The sequence below is a fragment of the Suricata suricatta genome, chromosome 6 (assembly GCF_006229205.1).
Source record: "Suricata suricatta isolate VVHF042 chromosome 6, meerkat_22Aug2017_6uvM2_HiC, whole genome shotgun sequence".
NCBI lineage: Eukaryota > Metazoa > Chordata > Mammalia > Carnivora > Herpestidae > Suricata > Suricata suricatta.
In genome coordinates this window covers 18,940,588-18,967,795 of record NC_043705.1, presented here as the reverse complement: position 1 = coordinate 18,967,795, position 27,208 = coordinate 18,940,588, and the positions used below count along the sequence as shown (strand labels likewise).

General features: G+C 44.0%; 2 protein-coding genes across 3 annotated transcripts in view; one reads left to right on the top strand and one right to left on the bottom strand.

The window, feature by feature from the left end:
- Positions 1–268: 268 nt before the first annotated feature.
- Positions 269–8,494, bottom strand: PHAX (phosphorylated adaptor for RNA export). The gene is made up of 4 exons (XM_029941814.1): positions 8,278–8,494; positions 5,435–6,048; positions 2,541–2,661; positions 269–547 (listed from the first exon to the last, which is right to left on the bottom strand). Exons 1-4 carry the CDS (start codon positions 8,371–8,373, stop codon positions 407–409), a joined length of 972 nt encoding a protein of 323 aa, XP_029797674.1. The 5' UTR covers positions 8,374–8,494; the 3' UTR covers positions 269–406.
- A 21-nt stretch (positions 8,495–8,515) lies between these two features.
- ALDH7A1 (aldehyde dehydrogenase 7 family member A1) overlaps positions 8,516–27,208 on the top strand; it is a 49,156-nt gene continuing 30,463 nt past the window's right edge. Inside the window, exons 1-5 of one of the 2 annotated variants that reach the window (XM_029941813.1) lie at positions 8,516–8,608; positions 15,160–15,213; positions 16,222–16,287; positions 23,863–23,943; positions 24,702–24,825. In XM_029941813.1, coding sequence (XP_029797673.1) covers positions 8,531–8,608; positions 15,160–15,213; positions 16,222–16,287; positions 23,863–23,943; positions 24,702–24,825 — 403 coding nt within the window. In that variant the 5' untranslated portion in view covers positions 8,516–8,530. Of the gene's footprint in view, positions 8,609–13,473; positions 13,700–15,159; positions 15,214–16,221; positions 16,288–23,862; positions 23,944–24,701; positions 24,826–27,208 lie in introns of those variants that run through there. The other variant, XM_029941811.1, reaches the window with a different exon arrangement.

Below are 27,208 nucleotides of genomic sequence, written 5' to 3'. Positions count from 1 at the left end.
ATTAAAAAAAAAGTTGTGGGAGGCTAGAAAAAATAATTACGTGCTAAACGACCACAAAAACAGCCATAGAAGAAATTGTGACCCTGGTTCAGAAAGGGAAGAAAAAGAAGAGGGGGCGCCTGGGTGGCTCATTTGGTTAAATGTCTGGCTTCAGCTCAGGTCGTGATCTCTTGGTCTGTGGGTTTGGGATCTGTGTCGGGCTCTGTGCTGACAGCTCAGAGCCTGGAGCCTGCTTCCGATTCTGTCTCCCTCTCTCTCTGACCCTCCCCTGCTCGCGCTGTCTCTCAAAAATAAATTTAAAAAAATAGAAGAGGCAGAGTTTATAAAGGCACATGTTTTACTTGACATGAGACAATGACTAAATTGATCCATTTCAGGCAGAACTGGTGATGGGAATTAACAGAAGCTAAGTAAAAGTCAAATTATGATGGATCTTAAAAGTCAAGGGCACTACACTTTTTACCTTAATTTGCTCCTCGCTGATACTGGGAGTATTTTTCAAGAGATTCAGGAAGACTCCACCTGGTGTTCTTCTTCGACTACCATTCTACAAAAAGAAGCAGACATATGATACTGTTTAGGCTCTTTCTGTGAACGGCCAAAGCATCTTGTAAATAGAGAGAACCATGGCGCCTGGATAGCTCAGTCAGTTAAGGGTCCAACTCTACAAAAATTTTTTTTTAATGTTTATTTTTTGAGAGAGAGAGCAAGCACGAGAGTGAGTGCGTGAGTAAAGGAGGGGCAGAGAGAGAGGGTGACAAAGAATACTAAGCAGGCTCCCGGCTTGGAGCTGTCAGCACAAAGCCTGATGTGGGGCTCGAACTCATGAACCATGACATCGTGACCTGGGCGAAGTTGGATGCTTAATCGACTGAGCCACCCAGGTGCCCCAAGGGTCCAACTCTGGATTTCCGCTCACGGTTCGTAAGATCAAACTCCTGCGTCGTGAGGCTCTGAGCTGACAGCACAGAACCTGCTTGGGATTCTCTCCCTCTCCCTTTATCCCTGCTCCACTCATGCTCTCTCTCCAAATAAATAAAGCTTAAAGATTTTTTTTTTAATGTTTATTTTTGAGAAAGAGAGAGAAAGAGGGAGGGGGAGAGAGAGAGGGAGACACAGAATCTGAAGCAGGCTCCAGGGTCTGCGGTGTCAACCCAGAACTTGATGCAGGGCTCAAACTCACAAACTGTGAGATGATGACCTGAGCCAAAGTCCAATGCTTAATCTGCAGTCACCCAGGCACCTCTAAATAAGTAAATTTAAAAAACACCTCCAGGGGCGCCTGGGTGGCTCAGTCGGTTAAGCCTCCGACTTCAGCTCAGGTCAGATCTCACGTTCGTGGGTTCGAGCCCCGTGTCAAGCTCTATGCTGACGGCTAGCTCAGAGCCTAGAGCCTGCTTCCAGTTCTGTGTTTCCTTCTCTCTCTGACCCTCCCCTGCTCATGCTCTGTCTCTCTCTGTAATAAAATAAATAAATAAAACATTAAAAATTAAAAAAAAAAAAAAAAAAAAAAAAAAAAAAACACCTCCAACTACAACATAAGGTTCCTGTGTCTAGGACAGTGCATAGCACACATCTGTAAGTAATTGTACAAGGGAAAAGTCCATCAAAAAAGAGTCTGGACTTGCATCTTTCCAACATCCAACAGATTTTCCTTAAGTCACCATGACATAAAGCTTTATTATTACAGTATTAAAATACTAATGAATCTATAACATTGTGTTCAACTATCAGCAGTGACACAAAAAAGGGTGCCAATACATTCATGACTATTTTTTTTAAGTTTCTCTATTTTGAGAAAGAGAAAGAGAGAGAGTACAAGCAGGGGAGGGGCAGAGAGAGAATCCCAAACAGGCTCCATGCTGGCAGCACAGAGCCCGATGCAGGGCTAGAACTCACCAACCTCGAAATCATCACGTGGGCTGAACCCAAGAGTCAGATGCTTACTGACTGAACCACCCAGGCACCCTTCATGACTATTAAAACTTGTTTTGTGGTTAACTTCTGTAATCTATGTTCATGGGCTACTTCCTTAGCTACTGCTATATATTCTAGTTGGTTTATTTTCTATTTCCAAAACATAAGAGCCTGGGTAGCTTAGTTGGTTGAGTGTCGACTTCGGCTCAGCTCATGATCTCGCGGTTCGTGGGCTTGGGGCCCGTGTCTGGTTCTGCGCTGACAGTGAGGATTCTCTCCCTCCCTGTCTCTCCCTGTTACTTCCCTACTTGTGCGCTCTCCCAAAATACGCATAAACTTAAATAAATAAATAAATAAAGGTTAGCCCCTACTTTCAACGAATCCTGTAAGATGTGTTGTTGACTGCACACTAACAGGATATAATTTATGTATGGTTTTTGTAAGGATTTAAGTAATAAATGCAAAATCGAACCATATACAGAATTTTTAATTTCAGTTTTTTAAACTCTGACACACACTGCAATAAACTGGCAAATAAGATATCCAACAAAGATTAGTTTATTTTATTAAAAAAATCACAAGAAACACAATATGAAAAGGAACAACAGCGCAGTTAGTCTTACCATTATAAAGAGGCCGCCATTTTGTTCCACTTCAGCCGTTTCCATCAGAAGTTCGATTGCCTTTTTGTTCCCAATTATCCTCACTACTCGTGCTATCAGATCTTTCTTTGGTTCCTGCAACCTGGTAAGGAACAAACAGAGTAATATGAACGCCTGTATTTGTTGTGTAAAGTGGAAGAAATCTACCTTAGTCTCCAGGTTAGTGCCCAAGTAGAATCAAAATCCTATTCGGCTAACATCTGCATTTTGAAATCTTTAATATTTAACCTTAGAAACACCACCTTGGGTCAACCAAGAAGACAGTAACTTCAAGGTTCCACCTCAAGTCTCATAACTTGCCTCTTCATTTTGCCTTGATGGATTATGGTGGCTTTCAGAACAAATGTGCACATCCAGCAAAGGGAATGCAAGCCTAAAAGCAGAAGGAGGTAAGTCCTTTCTTGTCAAAACAAGTAAAAACCATACACTATGCTTTCAATTGTTTTGCCTAAAACTTAGTTCTGCCAACTCCAGAGATGTCTGGGAGCTTTAAGATGGACAGCACCTTTCTCTTAGTTTCTCTGCCTCAGAATGGCTATGGCTAATATTTACTGACTTATGGGATGAGCACAATCCTAAGAACTTTGTATTATCTCACTTGTCTCGACAACCTTGTGAAATCGGTACTTACTTTCATCCTACCACGGAGAGGTAAAGAGATAAGAAGCCCAAGTAACATTTCTAATGTAAGACTCCACACTCCACAGGGACAAAGGAAGCGTGATACGGGAGTCTTACCAGTTCTCTAACTAGTCCTGGCTTCCTTGCTCCTTCTCAAGAAGAGGCAGTGCCTCACTGAGGAAAGAGCACTCAACTAGGAACAAAGGGACCAAGGTTTAGTTCTGACTCTCTGACACTTAACAGCTTTTGACTTTGAGAAGCCAGATGAACTACTGGGTCTCAGTGCCCTTATCTGTAAAGTGAAGTCTTTGGTTTATGAAATCTCTAAATTCCTTTCCAATGCTCAAATTCCAAACTCCACTGTAGGTTAAAAATCCAGTACTAACAGTGACAGGCTTGCCTGAAAAGTAAATATTTTTCCCTACCACCAATATTACTCTTGAACCATATCTATTTTCAAATGACATTGGTCATTAATGACTTGGAGCTAATAAAAGTTAAACAAAATTTGAACTTGTTTAAAAAAATGAATTAATCGATTTACCATACACCAAGAAATCTATTCTAGGTATCTACCCAAGAGAAATTAAAATACACGTCCAAATATCTGTATGTCAAAAGTCACAGAGCAGTATTCCTAATAAGCCAAGAAAGGAACAGCAATTCAATATGGATGTTTCTATAGGTATATAAATTAAAAAATAAATGTTGATTCTTGCTACAATATGGAATAATCTCAAAAAATATTACATTAAGTGAAATAAGTCTGGCACAAGAGAATATACACTGTATGATTCCATTAATAAGAAATGTCCAGAAAATGCAAATTTATGCCAACAGAAAGTAGATTAGCAGTTATTTGGGACAGGAACAAAGAACAGCTTTAAACGATCGTATGGTTATGATGGATTTTATTGGGGTTGATGGAAACGTTTTACAAGTGGTTTACAGTAATGGTTGTAAAACATAAATTTATTAAAAACTCAACACCCAAAATGGGTGAATTTTATCATGTGTACAATATGCCTCAATAAAGTTAGAAAAGTCATGAGTATTTGAAAACACTAAAGAACACGGGCACCTGAGTGACTCGGGCGGTTAAACATCAGACTTTGGTTCAGGTCATGATCTCACGGTTTGTGGGTTTGAGCCCCCATGTCGGGCTCTGTACTGACAGCCTGGAGCCTGCTTCAGATTCTGTGTCTCCCTCTCTCTCTGCTCCTCCCCTGTTTATTCTCTGTCTCTCTCAAAAACCGAATAAACATTAAAAAAAAACCAAAGAATAAAACAATAGCCCACAATTTAAAAAGATAAACTTTTATTTATTTGTTTATTTATTAGCGTTTATTATTTATTATTGAGAGACAGAGCATGAGCATGGGAGGGGCAGAGAGAGATGGAGACACAGAATCCGAAGCAGCCTTCAGGCTCCAAGCTGTCAGCACAGAGCCTGACATGGGGCTCAAACTCACAAACTGTGAGATCATGATTTGAGCCAAAGTCATACACTTAACCAACTGAGTCACCCAGGTGTCCTCCCCGAAGATAAGCTTTTTAAAAAAGATAAGCACTGGGGTGCCTGAGTGGCTCAGTTGGTTAAGCGTACAGCTTCGGCTCAGGTCATAATCCATGGTTCATGGGTTCGAGCCCCACATTGGGCTCTGTGCTGACAGCTAGCTCAGAGCCTGGAGCCTGCTTCAGATTCTGTATCTCCCTCTCTCTTTGACCCTCCCCTGCTCGCACTGTCTCTCAAAAATAAATAAAAAACATTAAAAATAAAAGAAGATAAGCACTAAATGGGAAGAGTTGCTAAAAGTTCACAAAAGCTTTCAAAATTATTTTAACAGGCTATTCCAAATTTAAGGAAACACAGATATATTCCTATAACCAAGTAAGCCCAGACTCCATTCCTCAAATAAAGAAATCTCAAAAAGAGGGGCGCCTTGGTGGCTCAGTTGGTTACGCATCCAACTCCTGGTTTCAGCTCAGGTCATGATCTCACAGTTTGCAGGATCACGCCGGCATGGGGCTCTGTGCTGACAGCACGAAGCCTGCTTGGGATCCATCCTCTCCGTCTCTCTGCCCCTCCCCTGCTCACATGTAGGCTCTCTCAAAACAAATTAAAAACTCTTTAATCTCAAAAAGAACAATCATTTTTAATGTACTTGGGATCATTTCCAATAAATGAAAGACTTGTTCAAGTGCTCATTTGTAGGCAAAATTTTAATGCTCACCTGAAAGAAATTTCATCAGCCACTTTCTCTTGCGAATCTTCCTCTGTGATCTCATACCGGCCTTTGTAGTTCATTTCTAGTCTGTCCCCTAGCCTGTCTCTGACAGGTCGTTTTCGTTTGAGATGACCTTGGCCATTTTCCTCTTCCTTTGATCCCATTTTTTTGCCACCGTGCATATATTCATCTAGCTCTTTGTCTAATTCTTTCGTATGCTCTTGAGATTCCCTCTTAAGTTTCTTAGCAAGCAAATAATTGTAAGTCTCGGACTGTCTGCTTTTGTCAATAGTGCCCTCCATTCCCAAGATCCCAAGTTCAGTGGCCACTGCATCTTGATTCTGTTCTTGGAGCACAGCACCCCATATGTTGTTAACCTTCTTTCCTCCAGGAAAAGGTGGTTTCTGGCTGCTCTGGCCAAACTGAAAAGGCTCTGGCTTGGGAGGAGGATTAAAACATTTCTGTCGCTTGCGTTTCCAAAGGGAGCTATCATCATCTGAATCAGAAAAACTCTCCTCACTGGAATCCACACTTTTAACAGTCCGATAATGTGGCGCTGGGGCGCACGGTGTTTCAGTATCCTGGAAGGGCCTCACTAGGCTGTCCTCACCCAGCGTTTTCTGCAAGGGAAAGGAAATGCCATCAATCCGCTCGAAGCACAGTAGCCCCACCCACCACGTGCTACTTAAAGAAAAAGTTATTTAGGGATTCAGCTGGACCACTGTGAAGCAGAACAATCCTTAGTGAATCTCTGAAACCAATCCAGTCGCTACTTTTCTAAAGTTCTACATGGAATTTTCCAGTTTTAAAACCACAAACTCTTATTTCTAAAGCTAATATAGCACTCAGTTCTAAGGCTTCTTTCTAAAAACTTACCAAAGCTCTTAACTGCTACCTTTGAAGATATTAAAAATTTTCAATTGTTGTTCAATGTTCAGTAATTTCAATATTTTCAATTATTGTCAGAATGTTTGAAAATGGCATATGCCATTATTTTTAGTGGCAGTTGTGAAAATAAAAGGAAACTTCACTAAACTAGGGGTAGCCGGTTAGAAGTTCTCCTCTATCATCATCAAGAAAAGACCGTAACGTGCACCTAACACAGAAAGGCCTCTACCTTACTAACCAAGCAAGAGAAAGCTTTTCTTGTAGCCTGGCAACAGCCCAGCCAATGAGAGACTGTCTCAACTCAGCCAAAGAAAAGCCACTACACTTTAAACTCCCAGTTTATTCCAAGGAACTTTGTTTTACAGCCCCTCCCAACTCTTCCGCCTCCTCTACAAAAGAGCATTCCTCCGTATTTCCCACTTGCCCATGGTTTCGCCGTAGCAACGGTTGGTCAGAGTTGAGATTCTCTGCTCTTTCAGAGTAAATCCCATTTTTGCTGGTAAAGTAACTGACAAACAAGTCTTATTTAAAGTTTAACACGGTAATAACAGAATTTTTCCGTGTTTCCAAACACGACGTTCTTGCATTTAGACAAATCAACGTCCTTTGTATGGTTTTGTGACCATACCCTTTTTGATATTAGAGAGTAAACGCCTGGCGCCTGGGTGGCTCAGTGGGTTGGGTGCCCACTTCGGCTCAGGTCGCAGATCTCATGGTTTGTGAGTTGGAGCTTCCCGCGAGTTCTGTGCTGACAGCTCAGAGCTTGCAGCCTGCTACGGATTCTGTGCCTGCCTCTCTGCCCCTCCCCCACTCACGCTCTGTCTCTCAAATATAAATATTAAAAAAAAATTTTTTTTTGCAAAGGGCATTTATTATTACGGGCTTAAAAGCTCGGACTCACAGACTTCACCAGCGCAGTGGATCCATGCTGAGAGCCAAAAAAAAAAAATTTTAAAGATAATAAAGTCTTCCGCATTGGAAGCCCCAACTACTTCTAAAACTGCACAGTTCATGGTATTAAGCTTACCAACTCATGGGTCAATCTATGTTAAGATAACCTGGAAGAGATTGAAAACCAAAACTGAAACCTTCGTTATCAATTTCCTAAACATCTGTATTCAAAAGGGTACACCTCTGCGTTTGTATTAACCAAGTATGTGCTAGAAATGGAAGGCGGGAAGGGGAGCCAGTTTTCCGATCTTCAAATAACTAAGGCATCTAAGATTTGTTAGGCATTACTGTGCCCCGTATGACTCACTAGATCCTTAACACATTCTTCTCATTCCCATTATACAACTCGGGGCACTAGGCTATATAACTTGGTCCTGGTCACACAGTGGAGGCGCCACTTTTCGAATGCAAGCAGCCTAGCACAAAGCTCGTTCAAAGTGCTTGCTACTTGGCGGGCAATCAAAACACTCCCTTTTAAAAAAACAGGGAGGTTAATTCAAAACCTGATGTCACATTCTTGCACGGCGAAGCTTGGTCGGTTGGGAATATGGAAAACCAGGCCCCTGCGCATTTTATGAACTTCATTCCTGGTCCTCAGTCTCCTTATTTGCTCAGGGCGAAAAGGAGCGCCATCGGCTGTTTCTGGCCGCTGTCCCCCGATTCTACATTTTCGGCCACATCTGCGGGGCCGAGACAACGTAGTTTCGCCGCAACAAGAGAACTCCATAAATTCGGGAAACCCCGAGCACCGCATGGCGGGAAGAGACGGCTGCACGCCAGTCTCCAAGAGGCCGAATGCCACGCGATCCCGCCCGGCAACCATATGCCCAGCCAGGGTTCGGATGGCCCGCTGTCGCGCGTCCGCGCCCAGCGCCTCTCCCCGCCTCCGGGGCCCTGGTGTCGGGCCGGGGACGCCAGCCCGACGCTCAGCCACACCGCCGCGCGTCCCTCCTCGCAGCCCGGGCTGCGCGTTCCCGGCTCCGAATGACCCGCCCGCCCTTCGCACTCACCGGCACCTGCAGCGGCCTGTCGCTGGGTGCGACCGTCATGTCGGAATCCGAGTCGGAAAGCTGCCCATCTTCCATGTCGCCGGCGTCCTGCGCCATCTTCCCGCGGCGTGGCGCGGCGGGTCAGGAGAGCACTTCCGGCGGGGCGGCGAGCAGGTCGGGCCGGCGGCGGCTGCTCGGGCGCCCCCGCGAGGGGCCGGCTCCTGCCCAGACGACGTGCGCGACCTTCCCGGGTCACCTGGGTCATCGCTGACGGATGTGCGCAATCACTGCAAACTGTGCACCACTAGCGCCACTCCGGGCAACACGGATCTCGTGTTTCCCCAGCAGCCTGGTGCGTTTTCTTTCAAACTGTGTTTTTCTGCAAACGTCAAGTTGTGCGTAGACAGCGGCTGTCGGGGATTCCTCCCTTGTCCTCACAACCCTCTCCAGGATGCCCCGCGCATCCTGCTTCCATTCTTGCTGCTGCACCATCCACTCTTTTTGTAGCTTCTTGGGGAGACTTTCAGACACCGCCTGAGGTAACTGCCCTGCTCAGACCTTCCGTGGGCTTCCTTGCGTGGACTTCCTTCTTCCAGACCGTAAGGCCCGTATTCTCAAACACAGCCATCTGTGTCCCTCTCCAGCGCTGGGCTGCTCACAATGTCCCTCAGGCATCCTGTGTTCTTCCTGGTTCAGGGCCTTTGCAGCTGCTGCGGTCTCTGCCTGGCGGGCCCTTGACACCTCCATTCTTTGGGCAGGTTGTTCTCTTACATGATTCAGTTTTCTGATTAAATGCCGCCTTGTTAGGGAGGCCATCTTTGACCACCTTACCTAAAATAAATATACCCTCACTCTTGAACAAACATTTATTTTTCTTCATGGCATCAATAATTGTATGTTTATTTTCATTTATTGTCTTCTTTCCCCGACTGGAATGTCTGTTTTACTTACTGTTGTTTCTCTCCAGTGCTCAGCCCCCTACCTGGTAGTGCGGAGCCAGACACTGGGCTTGGCCCCACCAACTATGAGATCATGACCTCGGCCCTTTACTGGTCGCTGAAGGGACTGAGCCACCCCCCACGCTGGAGCATGCCATTCTTGATTTTGGCATTGTGAGTTCCCGCTTCATGTTTGGAGGGGGGAATAGATCGTACTTTTAAAATATTCTTACAAAATGGGGGTGGCTCAGTGGGTTAGCCTCCGACTCTTGTTTTCAGATCTCCCAGTTGGTAAGACTGAACCCCACATCCAGGTCAGTGCTGACAGCATGGGAACTGCTTGGGATTCTCCCTCTCCCTCTCTCTGCCCCTCTGCCCCCCCAAAATACATAAATGAGGGGCGCCTGAATGGCCCAGTCGGTTAAGTGTACGACTTCAGCTCAGGTCATGATCTCACAGTTAGTGGTTTCAAGCCCCATGTCCTGCTCCGTGCTGACAGCTTAGAGCCTGGAACCTGCTTGGGATTCTGTGCCTCCCCCTCTCTCTGACCTTCCCTACTTGCCCTCTGTCCCAGTCTCTCTCTCTTGAAAATAAAAATAAAAACATTAATAAAATTTTTTAAAGTAAATAAACTTTAAACTTTTTTTAAAAAATTAAAAAAAAAAACCAATCCAGCAATGTATCCTGGATACCTTTCTATTTCACAATATAAAGATGTAGCTCCTTTTTAATGTCTACCTAGTATTTCCTTGCATGGAGATACCATCATTTATTTAGTCTCTGATGGTATCTGTTTAGGCTGTAGCCAATTTTGCAATTGACACATTTTTACAAACTTGTTTTATTCTTTCCTCGGGATCAGTTTCTAGAGTGTATGGAATATAGTAAATATAGATTTGTGAGTGTGAATCTAAGACCTCTAAAGGAATTTGGAAATCACCTCTTCTAATCCTTTATTTGGACAATGAAATGAGATTGCACGGCCAGCTATTTAAGAGCTGAATCTTGACTCCAGGTCTCTAAACTCAGACAATTTTGTTGCTTTATCTTTCCTACCTAGAGTTACAACCCCCCTGGAGTTGATTGTATATGGTGTGAGGTAGGAGTCCAATTTCTTGCTAGAATTAGCATTTCCCTATGTACTATGAGATGCAGCTACATATCATAAAATGCATAGAATAGGTCCCTTTCTAAGGATTTTCTCCATTGTTTTCCACTAGAAGATTTGCAGTTCTCGTTCTTACTTTTAGGTCCATGGCCCATTTGGGGTTAATTATTGTATATAATATGAAGTGAAAGTCAAGGTTCATTTTTTGGACATGTGAATATCTAAATAATATAGCACCTTTTGCTGAAAAGACTATCCTTTCCCCCACTTGACATCTTCATGAAAATTGACTATATGTGTGAGAGTCTGTTTCTGGGTTCTCTATTCTGTTCCATTAATCATTATGTCTGTCTTTATACCAACATGACAGTGTCTTGAATACTTAGGTTTATAATAATTGTACAATTGTATAATAACTGTTAAAGTTAAGTAATGTAAATTTGTTCATTTTTCGTAGGATTGCTCAGATCTTTCCCATTTACACTTTAGATCTGCTAGCCAATTCTGGTATTGTGATTGGAACTGCATTGAGGCTATCATTTAATTCAGACACTGGGGAGACTATCTCAGCCTGATAATGCCATTAAATGTTGAAATCACATTGTTAGTCAATAACTCTTCTGATTCCAGGCTCATTAAATAGCCAGACAGGTTTTGTATCCTGGGAGAGAATGCAATGATTATAGGATGTGAATTGTTGGTCCTTTCTGAAGATAATTTTCCCAATAAAAGAATATGCCAGCTTTCTAGTTGTAGCATTATTTCTTTGTGAGCTTGATTAATGAGTTTGCCCAGAGCAGCAGTGAACTTACCCATGCTCTGACAAATCAGGTTTTGAGTTTGCAAAATGGAAATTGTATCCTGGGTTGTGGTGATTTCTCTACTTTATTGCTGCGTTGGGGCAAGCATGCATGTTCAGGTCATGTCTCTCTGCCTCCTAGCTAGCTCTCTTTGAGGAATGAAGACTTCCAGCATTCACTGAGGACATCATAAGCACTGTTCACTTGTCACAACGCTGTCTCTCCAGAGTCCTTGCTTTAATCACCATCCTACAAGGCCTTTCATAAGGCATTTGTAAAGGAGGATTGGCCATTTGCAGACTGCCACTTCTACCACAGAATACTTTCAAGGTGTCCTGAGTTCAGTCTGTAAGTGTACATTTCTGTAGGGCTTTGCAGTTTTTGTATATCCTTGCCTATATGATTGATTTCATCTCTTTCATATATGAAATGTACTCTCATGATTCAGTTAGCTCTGTCTCTTCCTGCTCTGCCCCATCAAAATTTATTGGTTATAGGGGCACCTGGGTGGCTCAGTCGGTTAAGCGGCTGGCTTCAGCTCATGTCATGCTCTCACGGTTCGTGGGTTCAAGCCCCATGTCGGGCTCTGTGCTGACAGCTAGCTCAGAGCCTGGAGCCTGCTTCAGATTCTGTGTCTCCCTCTCTCTCTGACTCGCACTGTCTCTGTCTCTCAAAGATAAATTAAAAAACAATTATTGGTTATAATTTTTCCTGACCTCCTATTGGCCAGGGCAAAGTCAGTTTTGAAAATGGAGGTAAAATAAAGAGATGCAATCTCTGTTTTCAAAGTAGGCAGTTGCTGGTGTCTCTTTTCCTAGAACTGGTTTAGAGAGACAGTTATGAACTTCTCTACTTGACACAGTGAAGAGAAAAAATCTGACATTCCTGAGGGCATTACGTTTTGCTCCTAAAATTTAGTACATCGTAAATGTCTTGTGAAATAAATAGAGGAGAAAAGAAGGAAGACTGTAATGTTGGGATACATGTATAAGGAATCTTGCTACCAGCCAGAAAGGGAGCAGAATTAAATTCTCAGTTAAACATGTCTGAGAATTAGAATGAGGGAAATTAGTGCTTGAGTCCTAAGGGCAGATGACGATAGTAGACGGCCTGTTGATAGATTGATTACCAGTGCTGGACAAGGGATCCATGCCTACTCTTCCTAAGGTGTGCTCATGCCTTCATTCGTTCATTCACTCATGCAAGTGCACATGAGCCTGTTTCATGCTGGGAGCTGTGGAGCCAGGGAAGGTTGAGTTAGAGATGATCCCTGCCTGACTAGGTACAAGTGTAACATTTACAAACAGAAACCTTATTTGTGTATATGCAGCACTTACATTGTAGTTTCTGGTAGGTGTTTGATACATGCCGAGTATTAGTTGAAATTATTGGAGCCATAAGGATGGAACAAATAACGCTCAAACTTGAATGCAGAAATGGAAGGAAGAGTTTTACAGGTGGAGAGAATATCAAGGGCAAAAGCACAGTGGGAAGAAAACAGGCTTTATATAGAAACAAAGTGACTTAGTGTCTGGCTGCAATGTGGATGGCCACCGGGGGTTAGAAATAATATTTTGAAAAGGTAGGTTGAGAATCACTGAGAGAACTATTAACCCAGTTGATTCGAGAGTGCGAGAGTGCATGTGTATTTTTAACTCTTGGAGATGTTAGTATTTTCCTTATATAAAGGTAGACCCTTTTATGGGAGATGGAATGGTAAGCACCGGGGAGGGGGAGAGTTAGTGGAAAGGCTGTTGCAGGACAATCGAAGGACTAGAGAATGAAGAGAATTGATGAAAATTGCCTTTGTTCTTCAAAAGTAAGAATATACCCCGGCAGGGTATTTAGAAAGAAGTATCATCATTTAACACTTTGCATTAATTAGAAAACTCTAATTTGTAATTTAACAAAGCAATGAAAACAATCCTCTGTCTCCCTCCACCGAAAACCTCTTGCAGCTGCTTCGCGGAAACAACCGCGCCACCATCGCTGGAGAGCTGATTAGAAACGGCGACTCTCAGACCCGAGCCCAGAGCCACCAAATCAAATGTGCATTTCACACGATGGCCAGGTGACAGCGGGCACCAGCCTGAGAAGCCTTGCTCTAAACTAGGATACTTTAGGGCCAATATTTTGCTGAAAATTTCTAGCTGGAGTCGCGGTTCCCGGCGTCTTTCACCAGATGGCAGTAGCCCTCACACGTCCTCCTTGCGGCACGCACTCTGTTCTAGGCGGGCGCGAGCTCCGCGCGCCTCCGGAAGACCCAGACTGGCGGGGCGGCGCCGCGGGGGCGAGCTCCGGGGGCGGGGCCCGGCCTGCCCAATGGGCTCCCCCGGGCGGGGGGCGGGGCGCTATTTCAGCCGCTCCCCAGGCCGCGCGCGCGCGCTGAGCGTCCGGGTCTCATTATGTGGCGCGTGCCCCACCGCCTGTGTCTGCACCTTGTGAGGGGAAGCAAGCTCTCGGACGCTTGGAACAGGCCTGCCGCCTTCATGTCCACTCTGCTCATCAATCAGGCCCAGTACGCTTGGCTGAAGGAGCTGGGGCTCCGCGAGGAAAACGAGGGCGTGTATAATGGAAGCTGGGGAGGCCGGGGAGAGGTATGCGGGCGTCCCGGGAATCTGTGCGGCCTCAGTGCGTTCCGGGGGCCGCGCGGGCACTGCCCCCACCCCCCCCCCCCCCCCCCCCCCCCCCCCCCCCCCCCCCCCCCCCCCGCTGCTGCTGTGGGCCGTTGTACTGGCTGGGAAGTTTCCAAATCTTACAGTAAAAGTGCACTTGGTGGCATGCCTTAAAAAGTGCCCCTAGACTATTCGGTCTTCGGATGCTATGAAGAAGCAGTGACATTTGGGAGCTTGAACTTTGCATGCACGCTTACAACCTTAGGGCAGAGTTCTGCAATGGGGAGTGAGAAATGCCACACGCTAGCGGTGGGAAATTATCTCACATTTGTATTTAACGGGCTCCTCTGATGTGACATGCGTCCCCAGGTAACGTTCTGCCTTAGTTTTTACTGCCTTTTCTGAGGTCTTTTGTTGGAGTTTGCAAGCTCAGACTTGCTGAAATCCTGTTCGCTTTTCGTTTCCAGACATGACTGGCACCCACTTAAAGCTCAATAAAATGTCTTCTAGAATACAGTGGAAAGCGAGGGTTATTATCAGTCAGATTTTTTGAAAGCCGCATGCCAAAGAAAGCTTTAATAAGATAATGTTACATAGGGGCGCCTGGGTGGCTCAGTCGGTCAAACGTCAGACGGGCTGGGCATGATCTGGCGGTTCGAGCCCCGCCTCCAGCTCTGATAGCTGCCTCTGGAGCCTATTTCAGATTCTGTATCTCCTTCCCTCTCTCTGACCCTCCCCCACTTAGGCTTTGTCTCTCTGTATCTGAAACATGAAAAAACCTTAAAAATAAAATATATATTTAAAAAAGTTACATGCCACAAAGTTTGTTATGTGTGATATCATGAACTTGCTTTGTTATAGGAAACATCTTCTTTTAGGTTATTAGGGACTGTAGGAAGTACAGGTGCCTTAAATTATTTTCCTAATCCCCTCTTCGGTTGGTAGTTTTGAGCCTGTTTTTCCTGTGACACCTAATCATTAGGTTCCTGGATACATTAATCCCTCCTGAAAATCTTTTAGCTACGTCTTGATTTTTTTCTTTCTAATCTCTGCAGTTTGGGTGGACATAGCCCTTTGCCATAACTGTCCACTGTTGACTATTTCACCTTCTGACCAGGGCAAAGTAAGAGAGAAGAGTAAGTAAAACTCGTCAGTTTTGTCTGTTATTACTAGAAAAGGAGGCAAAGTTAACAGGTTAAGTTAGGCTATTGCTTTTAAACCTAACATTTAGATGGCAAGGGTGGGTTTTGCAAAAAGTGCCTTGGAATGTTTAGGTCAAAAATGAAAGCTCTGTAAGTGGCCGGTTTCTAATAGAAGTTAGTGTAAAAATTCCCAGTATGGATGTGGTATCTTTTTTTTTCCTTCCTCCCCCTCCCCCTTTGATCTTTTCTGCCAGTTTGGATGGAATTGCATTTTCTGAGTCATCTTCTTTTTGTTTTAAGGTTATCACGACTTATTGTCCTGCTAACAATGAACCAATAGCGAGAGTTCGACAGGTATGTTTTTTGCTTTTGGTTTTTGGTTTTATTTTATTTTATTTATTTTTAAAGTGTATTTGATATTTATTATTATTTTGAGAGAGACAGAGACAGAGACAGAGCACGAGTCGGGGAGGAGCAGGGAGAGAGAGAGGGAAACAGAATCCAAAGCAGGCTCCCGCTCGAGCACAGCTCGACATGCGACTTGAACTCATAAACCTTGAGATCATGACCTGAGTTGAAGTTGGTTGCCCAACAGACTAAGCCACCCAAGTGCCCCTTGGTTTTGTTTTTTTAATTCAAACTGCCCATAGGGAGTTTGCACCAGTTATTAAGAGCAGCATGAGGGATGCATGGGTGGCTCACTTGGTTAAGCGTCCGACTCTTGGGCTTGATCTCACGGTTCGTGAGTTCCAGCCCCGTGTCAGGCTCTGAAGCCTGCTTCAGATTCTGTGTTTCCTTCTCTTTCTACCCCCACCCTGTTTTGCTCTGTCTCTGTCTCAAAAATTAATAAATGGAAAAAAAATTTAAAAAAGCAACATGAAATTTCAGATTCCAAGAATAATGTGTTTTCTTTTTCATTTCTTTTTTAAGGGTGTCTGGGAGAGACTGTCCACTCTTTGGGTTGGGTGCCTTAGAAAGGTGGAATGGAAAAGTCGTGAGGCTGTGTCCCTTTAAGGCTATTTTTCTGAATCGCCTCCTGTTTGAACAAAGGTTCTGACCTTGAAAGCCTGGGTTGGAGCTCGTTTCTGAATTTCTGATAACGTCTAAGGTGTTGCCCCCAGATGAGGCTTATGGACCTTGCTTCGAGAAGCAATGTTGTAAAAAGCACAGCTATATTTGAAGTTGTCTTAACTGGATTCTCATGAGTGTTTGGATGCATGGCTGTGGAAATCATTGGAATCCACAGATCTGAGGGTCACCCAGAGATACTCTAGTCCTTTTGCAAAAATCTTGTAGGTTCTCACGAGGGGAGCATCACTTCCTTTTGTTTTTCCCTGTGTCTCTCCCCTAATTCTTAATTAGGCCAGTGTGGCTGACTATGAAGAAACCGTGAAGAAAGCCAGGGAAGCCTGGAGAATCTGGGCAGAGGTGAGTAAGAAGGTCACAGTTCCGAGACCTATTGTTATTGCAGGGTGGTATAGAGAGATCTCAGGAGTCTTGCTCCCTGAAATGGGAGTTCCTCGGGGGCTGTGAGAATCTGTTCTGCTGCCGTCCCAGGATTATGCCTTTTCCATCTGTGGCTTTCATAAATGGGTGATTTTAAATGGTTTAAACATCTATACTGATGTAGCATAAACGTCAGCTATGAACGCTCTTTATTTTCCAATCGAAGTTTCTTAAATTTCTCTTATTTTTAAATGTCTTAAATCTCTAATTGAACAAAAAGAAAAGAATATGTATGCTAGAAACACCCTTTAAAAATTTTTTTTTCTTGATGTTTATTTTTGAGAGAGAGAGAGAGAGAGAGACAGTCAGAGTCAGAGTGTGAGCCAAGGAAGGGCAGAGAGAGAGGGAGACACAGAATCTGAAGCAGGCTCCAGGCTCTGAGCTGCCAGCACAGAGCCTGATGCAGGGTTTGAACTCTCAAACTGTGAGATCATGACCTGAGCCCAAGTCGGATGCTCAACTGACTGAGCCACCGAGGCACCCCTAGAAACACCCTTTTTATTGCTGCTGCTTACCACAGCTTTAGGTGCAGGTGGGCGTGTGGGATGGAATGTCTCAGATACGCCTGGTTCAGAGGGCAGGGGCTTGAGTTCCTCCACCATCTGATTAGGCCTGGAAGCAAGCTGTGCCTCCTCTGTGTCTCCATCAGGGGTAATAGGAGCGACTCCAGGGCCTGTGAAGGGAGCTGGGCTGGGTCACTAGGTGAGGGCCAGGCTCTGGAGAAGGGAGGGAAGAAATTGGGTGGCCTGGATTTCCCAGTCCTCTCCCACCTCCCCCACCCGGAATATCCCTTTTGCTCTACCACCGAACATGGGCCAGAGGCTGGAGGAATATTCTGGATGGTTTAACCCAGCTTTGTGTGTTTTATCTTGTAAATAGAGGAGACCTGAAATTCCTACCTCCTGCGGTTATGGTGAGGTTTAAATGAGTTACTAATTTGATTTGCTTACTGGAGAACCTGGCCTTTGCCCACCTCTGTCCCTGAGTTACAACACTTGAGTGCTGCCAGGTTGGGGCCTGCTGATCCAATGTTTTTTCCGAATCAAAGATTGCTAGGGTGACTCGGGGCTCCCTGAATTGGATGCTCCTTAGTGTCAGCCAGGAGACCCCCTCTGTGCTAGGCGAGAGGAACTTTAAATAAGGCTCTAAATTGGCTCACGGTTCCATTATGTGCTGTCACAATATCTTTGAGCAGTGAAATACCACTTCCAAAAGTAAATAGTGTGGTAACTAAGGTTCTCTCTACTTAGAGAAGACTATCCAAAGCAACATCAATTTATTGTTTTTAAAAATAATTATTTTGGGGGCACCTGGTTGGCTCAGTTGGTTGAGCACTGGACTCTTGATTTTGGCTTAGGTCATGATCTCATGATTTGTGGGTTCCAACCCCATGTCTGCTCACTTCGTCCAGAGCCTGCTTGAGATTATCTCCCTCCCTCCCTTTCTCTCTGCCCCTCCCCTCTTCACCGTTCCCTGTCTTTCAAAGTAAGTAAATACAGGGGCCCCTGGGCGGCTCAGTCAGTTAAGCCTCTGACTTCAGCTTAGGTCATGATCTCATGTTTGTGGGTTTGAGCCCTGCATCAGCCGTTGTGCTGACAGCTTAGAGCCTGGAGCCTGCTTCCGATTCTGTGTCTCTCTCTCTGCCCGCCGCCCCTCAAGTTCTGTCTCTCTGTATCAAAAATAAATAAGACATTAAAAACCAAAATGATTTTCTAAAAAAAAACCCAAATAAGTAAATGCATTAAAATTTTTTACATTTTCTTTTTGATCAGAAAGGTAATACCTATCTCCTTAACTAAAAAAATTGGATAGTGCAGTAAATAAGATAAATTAATCCCCTTAACCTCAGCTTGTTCAGTACAGAATGGTTGTTAGAGTTATGTTTTGATGCATTTCCTTCTAGTCTTTTGTTTTAAATTTATTTTGAAAGCAAGAGAAAGTATGAGTGGGAGAGGGGCAGAGGGAGAGGAAAGAGCAAGAATCTCAAGCAGGTTCCAAACTGTCAGCTCAGAGCCCAACTCAGGGCTCGAACTCAGAAACCCTGAGATCATGACCCGAGCCAAAGTCAGACACTTAACTGACTGAGCCACTCAGGCGCCCCTCCTTCCAGTCTTTTATGTATTTCATAGTTGTGATTAAAAGTTTGTGACCTGTCATGGCACTGAATACAAGCCTAAAGTTACTGCATAATTTTTTAAATCATTGTTTCTCTGTACGTAAGCTATTTACAAAGTATTTACTTAGACTTTAGTTTTTAGAGCAGTTTTAGTTCATAGTAGTATAGAGTGATGGGGTTTTTTGGGTGACAGTGGAGTGGGATTCACAGGTTCCGGAGCCGACAGCCAAGAAAGAATTCTTGAAGACCTGTTTGGTGCAAAAAGGTGATTTTATTGAAGCACTGGGACAGGACCCAGGGGCAGGAAGAGACACACTGGTTCTGTGCTATGGAGTTGGGGGAGGTCAAGTCCAGGGGAAGTTTCCAGTGAGATTTTCATATGCTAAAGAAGACTCACCGGATACTGGGGGCCTAGCTATTGTCAAGCACGAGTTGTTTTCCCTCAAGCAAAGTATTAGCATTAAGACCTTGGAGTTCCTGAAGAAGCATTTCCTCTGCTTTTCTCACATATTCCTCAATGGGCTGCAGCTTTTAAGGAAATTTAATTTTATTTGCCATTTCCTTCTTCCGTTGTTTCCTACATCACAGGGGAGGAAAAATTTTTTGTTTTCACTTTTGTATTCTGTGGCTGGTCTAATAATGCGCATAAAGCAGATTAATAGGAGGTGCCTGGATCTCAGTAGATTAAATGACCTACTCTTGATTTTGGCTCAGGTCATGATCTCACGGTTCAGTTCCAGAGATCTAACCCATTTCTCTCTGCCTGTGCCTGTGCCTGTGCTTGTTTTCTGTCTCTGTCGTAAAATAAATAAACTTAAAACAACCAGTAACAGGAGAAAAATTTTAATTTTTTATGTGGAGATGATGCTGAGTAAAGATCGGAGACCCAAGAATTGCCAGGCATCTAGGCTTAGATACATCAGCTCTGGGCCCTCATGGAGTTAGAAGGCAATTCACAGGAAGGTGAAAGGAGCAAGTATTTGGTACAGAAATGTTTTCCCTGCTGTGCAGACAGTTCTTTCCTTACAAAAGTTATCTTTGGTGAGGCGCCTGGGTGGCTGAGTTGGTGGAGAGTCCGACTCTTGATTTCAGCCCAGGTCATGATCTCAGGGTCGTGAGTTCAAGCTTGGCATTGGGCTCTGCACTGGGTATGAAGCCTATTTAAAAAATAAAATTAAAAAAAGTAAAAGTTCATTTTAATAATAAAAGTAATAAAATAATAACATAAGTGTTAATAAAAATAGTAATAAAAATAAAAAATAATAAAAGTAATAGCTCACTTCTTGGTATAGTCCCCTTTGTAAGTTCTTTTAGGCAGTTAAGGGCGGGGAGGTAGAAAGCTTTTCTTGAGTCTGTTTGGCCTTGCTTGCTGTCCGCTCAAAATAATCCTCATGCCAAAGTGGCACAGTCTGGAGCCTGTAATTCTGACCCCCGTCAACAAGAAGATGAACAGAAAGTAGGGAGTTCCTCTACTTCATCACACTTTGCATGCTTCTGTAATGCCTAGTTCGCGGTATTCCCCAATGACCAGAGACCACCGGCGAGGCTGTGTCACCCATGCAAAGACAAAGGGCTTTATTACAGGTTCGAACTAGGACTCACAGACTTTTCCAGTGCAGTGGATCTGTGCTGTGAGCCCCGAACAAGGGCTGAGCAGGGATTTTTATGGGTTTTTGGGAAGGGGAGTTACAAGAAATTGTTATATAGGTACAGTGATCCAATCATTACTATACAATATTATTGACAGCAGGTTTAACCATTCACATGGTCTAGAGTATTCGTTACTTTTGGCGGAACCCAATTACAACATTTAGGGTATCTTTGAAATTAACCAATTACAGCGTGAGTTGAGGGTCTTGTTTGGTGACTATCGGGTTAACTTTAACATTAGGTAACAGGGTCCTATCTAAAGTTTCTATCTGTAGGCCTCACCTTTAGGAATGTGGGGAGAGGTAGCTGGCCTTTCCTGATTGGATATCGCAAGGTGGTCTCTCCTGCCTCGGGTAATGTGTAACCGCCTAATAGTTCAGGAGAAACTGACCCTTAGACTTTCTAGTTTAGAGGGGGACCTCTGTCATGGAGTCTGTTAGGTTCACACCTAAGTCTTTATACTTCTCTCTTAGCATCCTCTTGTATTAATGCCACACATTTCTTACAATTGCAGAGCCAATTCTGATAAATCATTATTTACTAAAGTCCACAATTTACATTAGGATTAATGGTTTGCATACCCTGTTTTAAATGCCAGTGAAACTTTGGGCCAGAAACATTCCTTATATGTGTGTATTTACCCAGGTATGTGTGAATTCAGGATCCTTCTTTTCTTGAACGGGCTTTAAAAATTTTTAAGTTTATTTTGACAGAGAGAGCATGTGTGTTGGGGAAGAGCTGAGTGGGGGTGAGTGGGAGGAGAGAGAGAGAGAAAGAAAGAGAAAGAGAAAGCATGGCAAGCAATGCTGTCAGAGCAGAGCCCAATGCAGGGCTCAGTCTCATAAACTGAAATTATGAGCTGAAGTCAGGAGTTGGATGCTTAACTCACTGAGCCACCCAAGATGCTGCTGAACTGGCTTTTATAATTTTTTAAATGTTTGTTATTTTTGAAAGAGAGAGACAGAGTGTGAGCAGGGGAGGTAGAGAGACAGGGAGATACAGAATCTGAAGCAGGCTCCAGGCTCTGAGCTGTCAGCACAGAACCGGACCGGGGCTCAAACTCAGGAACTGGGAGATAATGACCTCAGCTGAAGTCGGACACTTACCAGACTTAGCCTCCCAGGTGCCCCTTAACTGGCTCTTAAATCAGTTTGCTTTGCCCTGGGGGCAGCTGACATTGTGATGTCTTTCCTTAATATTGTGCTCTACTTTTTTGTTACTGCTGTTTACACATTGAGGATTATATTTAGTGGTTCACTATCCCTGAGCACTGCCGGTCTCTGCATCTGAAACCTGCTTTCTCCTATTTTCCTAACTCTTTAGATCTCCCCGTGGAGTGGGGTTGCCACGTGGGAATGGGTTGTCCTGAGTGATGGTAGAATCAGGGATCCCACCTGTTAGAACTGGACTAAAGTAGTTGAGTTCGAAGTTGAGGGAGGCGGCATAGCCTTTCCTGACTGCGCCTCTGGGGCTCCTGCCAATGGGCCGTGACTTAAGAGGCTGCTGGTGCCTCACACAAGAACAGAGCAAAGCTCATCCCCATTGGGTCTACACACTTACCGTCCTGGATCCCTACGCGGTGGGGCTCCTTTGGCTTGGCCCTGATGCTTTTGGCTGGTCTTGCCTGTGTGTGGACACACCAGCATTTCATTTAGTTCATTTCTGTTAAGCCTGGGTTTTTTCAAAGGCAACTTTTTTTTTTAAGGGAAAAGCATAAAAATGATGGAAGGGAGTTTGTATAAACTGGTTGCTTTCTCTTAAGTACACGTAAGCACAGAGAACCTGGTTAGGAATACTGGCTCTGCTGCTCTGTCTCATGAACTGGTTTTAGCTCAGAATGCCACCTCAGTGTCCCCCACGTCCTCATTTTTCCCGTCATCTCTGGTGAAGAACGGCCGGAGTGTCGTGTCTGTCTCGAGGACAGAGACCGGTTAAGGGGCCGTCTGTAGCCGGAGGAAGGAATACTGTCAGTGTGGTAGCTCTTTAATATGGGTTTCCCTGTGTTATTTCCCCAGAGGCTCAGCTCCTAATTCCCTCAATGCTGAGCGTTCCCTCCACACGGCGGTCCGGATGCTCGTTCTCAGTGTGATTTCAATGCTGTGATAGCCCTCTCTGTGAGGAGCAGGTGGGAAGGTTCCCGGAGGGGAACGGTCCTTTCCCTTGCCTTTGGAGGAGAGACAGAATTAAATGGGAAGAGCTGGAGGGGAAAGAAGACCAGAGTGATAATCACAGTTGAGAAAATTATGTCTCCATATGCAAAACGCGTCTCAAACTTGTATGGCCCAGCCTGTACTCTTCACCTCCAAGCCCCCTGCCACTTGTGACCTTCTTCATCTGAGTCCTTGCTCTTCTGTCTACCCAGGCGCAGCCTTGGTTCGTCCACTTCCCTCATTTCCACACCTACCTCTTCCAATAATATGTCCTGTCCAATTTCCAAAATAATCTGGAATCATTTTGCCTTTCTTGCTGCAGTCTTAAGACTAAGTTACCATAATGTTTTTTTCATAACTTTTTTATTTTTGAGAGAGAGAGAGAGAGAGAGAGAGAGGGAATGCATGCACACACAGGAGAGGCAGAGAGAGGGAGACAGGATCCAAAGTGGGCTCCAAGCTGATAGCAGAGAGCCTCATGTGGGGCTCAAAGTCACAAACACGGAGATCATGACCTGAACCAAAGTCAGGTGCTTAACCTTGAATGAGCCACCCAGGTGCCCCAAGTTACCATAATCTTTAGTCTACTAGAAGGTATTTTTTTTTAAAGTTTATTTTATTTTTTGAGCAAGAGACACAGCATGATCAGGGCAGGGGCAGAGAGAGAGAGAGGGAGACTCAGAATCTGAAGCAGGCTCCAGGTTCTGAGCTGTCAGCACAGAGCCTGAAGCGGGGCTCGGACCCAGGAACCATGAGATCATGACCTGGGCCGAAGTCCGACACTTAAACGACTGAGCCACCTGGGTGCTCCTAGAATGTATTCTTAATTGGTCTTCTTCCTTTTGTTCTTTCCCCTACAATATATGGTCCACTTAGTCCACCTTGGTTTTATAAAAGGTAAGGCAGGGGTACCTGACTGACTGAGTCAGTAGAGCATGTGACTCTTGATTGTGGGGTTGGGAGGTCAAGCCCCATGTTGGGCATAAAGCTTACTTAATAAGTTTTTTTTTTTTCAAAAGGTAAAGCAAATAATCTTATTCTCCTTAAAGCCATTAAAGGCTTTCCATTGCACCCCAAGGAAGATTCACTAAGGTTATCAGCTCCATGAATGCCTCACTTATATCACCAGTGCCTGGCATTATTCTTGTCACATAGTAGGTGCTCAGAAAATAGTAAGTGAATCATAATTTGAATGGATTATGGAAATACCATTTTGTCAGCTGAACCTAGCATTTGGGCATGCAGTCAGTTTGACCCATAAGAAAACGTTGCTGGGTATCTTAAAGGTTGATGTAAGTGTTTAAGGTATTGTAAACTTTTTCTAGAGTCCTTCCAAACATGTGTTCAGGCTCTGAGTTTCTCTGCATATGGCACAGTCCCTTGCTCTCCAGAACCCAATCATCTGGATGTTTTCTGGGTCTCACGGTTTGGGTTTAAGGGATGTGCCATAATCAGTTCTTGATGTGATCAGGAAGTCATCTGATGGGTTTGTGCTTAGTTCTCTTACAGCACGTTTGTCTAATATTGTGTTACATGAGTTCGCACTTTGAATCAGATGCTAAGATTCTGTTCTCACCTTAGGTTCCTGCTCCGAAGCGAGGAGAAGTGGTGAGACAGATTGGGGATGCCTTGCGGGAGAAGATCCAAGTACTAGGAAGTTTGGTAAAGTACTTTTGTAGTAAATACACAGTCCTTGAGTGGGAAATAAGGCTGTTGTGTTTTTGTGTTTAAGATTGTGATGCTTAAGGAAAAAAATTCATACATGTAAAAATCTAGAGAAAAGATGAACAAGAGGAACAGGGAAAAATACAGTTAGTTTTTGGATTTTTTTAAATATTTGTTAATTAAATTTTTTTAAATCTTTATTTTGAGGAGAGAGAGACATAATGGGAGCAGGAGAGGGGCAGAGAGAGAGGGAAACATAGAATCTGAAGCAGGCTGCTGGCTCTGAGCTGTTAGCAGAGAGCCTGATGTGGGCCTGAACCCACGAAAGTGAGTTCATGACCTGAGTTGAAGCTGGGCGCTTAACTGACTGGGCCACCCAGGTGCCCGATGTTTATTTTTGAGAGACAGAGAGATGGAGTCCACTGGGGAGGGGCAGGGAGAGAGGGAGTCACGGAATCTGAAGAAGGCTCCAGGCCGCTCCGGGTATCCAACCTCCAGGTGTCAGCACAGAGCCCGACATGGGGCTCAGACTCATGAATTGTGAGATCATGACCTGAGCTGAAGTCAGACGCTTAACTGACAGCCACCCGGGCGCCCTGGTTTTTGGGTTTTTAAATTGTTTAGATAATAGACTTTCTGAAGTTCATGACCTTCACAAAAGAGACACAAAATAAGGTTTGCTTCCCTGCCCCATAAATTACTATTTAAGACATGAACTATGTTGGAAAAATGCTTCTTGGCTTTTTGTTTTTTAGGTGTCTTTGGAGATGGGGAAAATCTTAGTGGAAGGTGTGGGAGAAGTTCAGGAGTACGTGGATATTTGTGATTATGCTGTTGGCTTGTCACGGATGATCGGGGGACCCATCTTGCCTTCTGAAAGTAAGCAGTAAAGTCCGTTAAGCTGAGAGTTTTTCCCTCTTAGAGCTCCAAAAAATGTGCTGTGAACAGTTTGCAAAAGAGGAATTGCATGTATCAAGTAAATATATGAAAATGTCTTTAATCTCTCTATGAACAAATGTAAGTTAAAATACATGAAAACAGGGGCGCCTGGGTGGCTCAGTCGGTTAAGCCTCCAACTTTGGCTCAGGACAGATCTCACGTTCATGGGTTCGAGCCCCACATCAGGTTCTGTGCTGACAGCTAGCTCAGAGCCTGGAGCCTGCTTCTGGTTCTGTGTCTCCTCCTCTCTCTGCCCCTCCCCCTCTCATGTCTCTCTCTGTATAAAAAATAAAAAGTTAAAAAAATTATTTAAAAAAACCATGAAAACATTAGATGAAGATCCTTAAGTTTTTCTATTTTTCTATTTTTATTTAATTTTTTAATTTTTAAAAATATTTATTTACTTTCGAGAGAGAGAAAGCGAGTAAGCGTGAGTTGGGAAGGGGCAGAGAGAGGAGGAGACGCAGAATTGGAAGCAGGCTCCAGGCTCCGAGCTGTCAGCGCAGAGCCTGATGTGGTGCTTCAACTCACAAACTGTGCGGTCATGACCTGAGCCGAAGTCAGATGCTTAACCAACTGAGCCACCGAAGTGCCCCTAAATTTTTCTATTTTTAAAGATAAAACTCTGTTTTGAGAACTCCCTGGGTGAGATAGCTATTTTTTTATGGGGACTTTTGATAACATGAATCACTGGTCCATGAGGAAAACAATTTGAAAATCTGTGCAAATGGCCTGAAGTATTTAATGCCAGTTTCAAGGATCTAATTTGAGTAAATACCCTGAAGTGTGACAACGGTTTATGTGTAAAGATGTTTCTTGCAGTGTCAATAGGAAACATTTGAAATCATCTAGGGGCACCTAGGTTACTTGGTTGGTTGGATGTTTCAATTCTGTTTCCCTCTCTCGCTCTGTCCCTCACCCACTCATGCTCTATGTCTGTCTGTCTGTCTCTCTCTCTCTCTCTCAAGAATAAATAAAACATTAAACAATTTTTTAAATGATGTAAGTGCCATATCATATGACAAAGGTTAAGCTAATTTTGGTAGTCTATTAGCATGTGTGCGTTTGTGTATATGTGTGTGTATATATATACATATATATTCTTTTTAAGTTTATATATTTATTTTGACACAGAGAGAGAGAAAGAGAGCACACACACAGGAGGGGCAGAGAGAGGGAGAGAGAATCCCAAGCAGGCTCTGTGCTGTGAGCACAGAGCGCAAGGTGGGGCTCAACCCCACAACTGTGAGATCATGAGCTGAGCTGAAATCAGGAGGCAGACGCTTCATTGACTGAGCCAGCCGGGTGCCCCAGTCCACTAGCATATATTAAAAGTCAAACTTAGGAAGGTTTTTTCCCCCTAACCCCACACTTTAATGGGAAAGTTGTGTTTCCTTGCTTTTAAATTATTGTAGTGTTTTGTTATTTTTTTAAAGAAGGTAAAAAAAAGAAGATAAATTTGTATCACAAAATTGAAAAAGAATGAAATAGTAAAGCATGAAAAGTTGTCTTCTTACCTACTGGATACTCCCACGTATCCCTGTGGGAGTAGTGAATGAACGTTTCTAGTTTCTTATATATCTTTTTAGAACTTTTGTTTTTGGGCAGGCAAATACGTGTCTTTTGGGAACACAAACATAAGGAAGCTATATGTTCTGTTCTGTACTGATTTTTTTTAAGGTGTCTCAGAGATTGTTGCTTTTTATTCCATTAGGGGGCTTCCTTCCTCTTTTTTTTATTAGTCTCTTGGTTGTGGGGACACTAATTATTTTAGCCGGTTCCGAAATGATGGATGTGGGGTATTTTTCAATTTTTTGCTGTTATTCTGTGCTGCAATGACTGACCTTGTACTCTGAGGAGGTTTCAGCAGTGTGATTTGGAAAGTGCATTGTTGATGGAGCAAAGCAGGTTGACTGCATGTCTGCATAGAAAGTACCGGGGGATGGAAGTCAGCCAAAGCGGTCACAGTGGTTGTGTGTAGCAGGATTATTGATGGCTGGTACTGTCTTCCTTCCTTTCTCCCTCACTCTCTTTCTTTTGTTTCTTTATTTTTTGATGTTTGTTTATTTTTGAGAGAGAGACAGAGCCTGTGCAGGGGAGGGGCAGAAAGAGAGGGAGACCCAGAATCTGACAGCTCTGAGCTGTCAGCACAGAACCTGACGTGGGGCTTGAACCCACGAACTGTTAGATCATGACCTGAGCCGAAGTCAGACGCTCAACTGACTGAGCCACCCAGGTGCCCCTGTTTGTTTCTTTTAAATCTTTATTTATTAATTTGAGAGAGAGAAGTGGGGAGTTGAGAGGGGAAAGAGAATCCCAAGCA

What these genes read in the sequence shown, in the direction of transcription:
- PHAX (XM_029941814.1), bottom strand. Translation starts at nt 8,373, where the DNA reads ATGGCGCAGGACGCCGGCGACATGGAAGATGGGCAGCTTTCCGACTCG. An exon ending in GCTGATGAAATTTCTTTCAG is followed by an intron (nt 2,662 to 5,434) that starts GTGAGCATTAAA and finishes GTTCCTTACCAG; the next exon opens with GTTGCAGGAACCAAAGAAAG. An exon ending in ATGGCGGCCTCTTTATAATG is followed by an intron (nt 548 to 2,540) that starts GTAAGACTAACT and finishes TTCTTTTTGTAG; the next exon opens with AATGGTAGTCGAAGAAGAAC.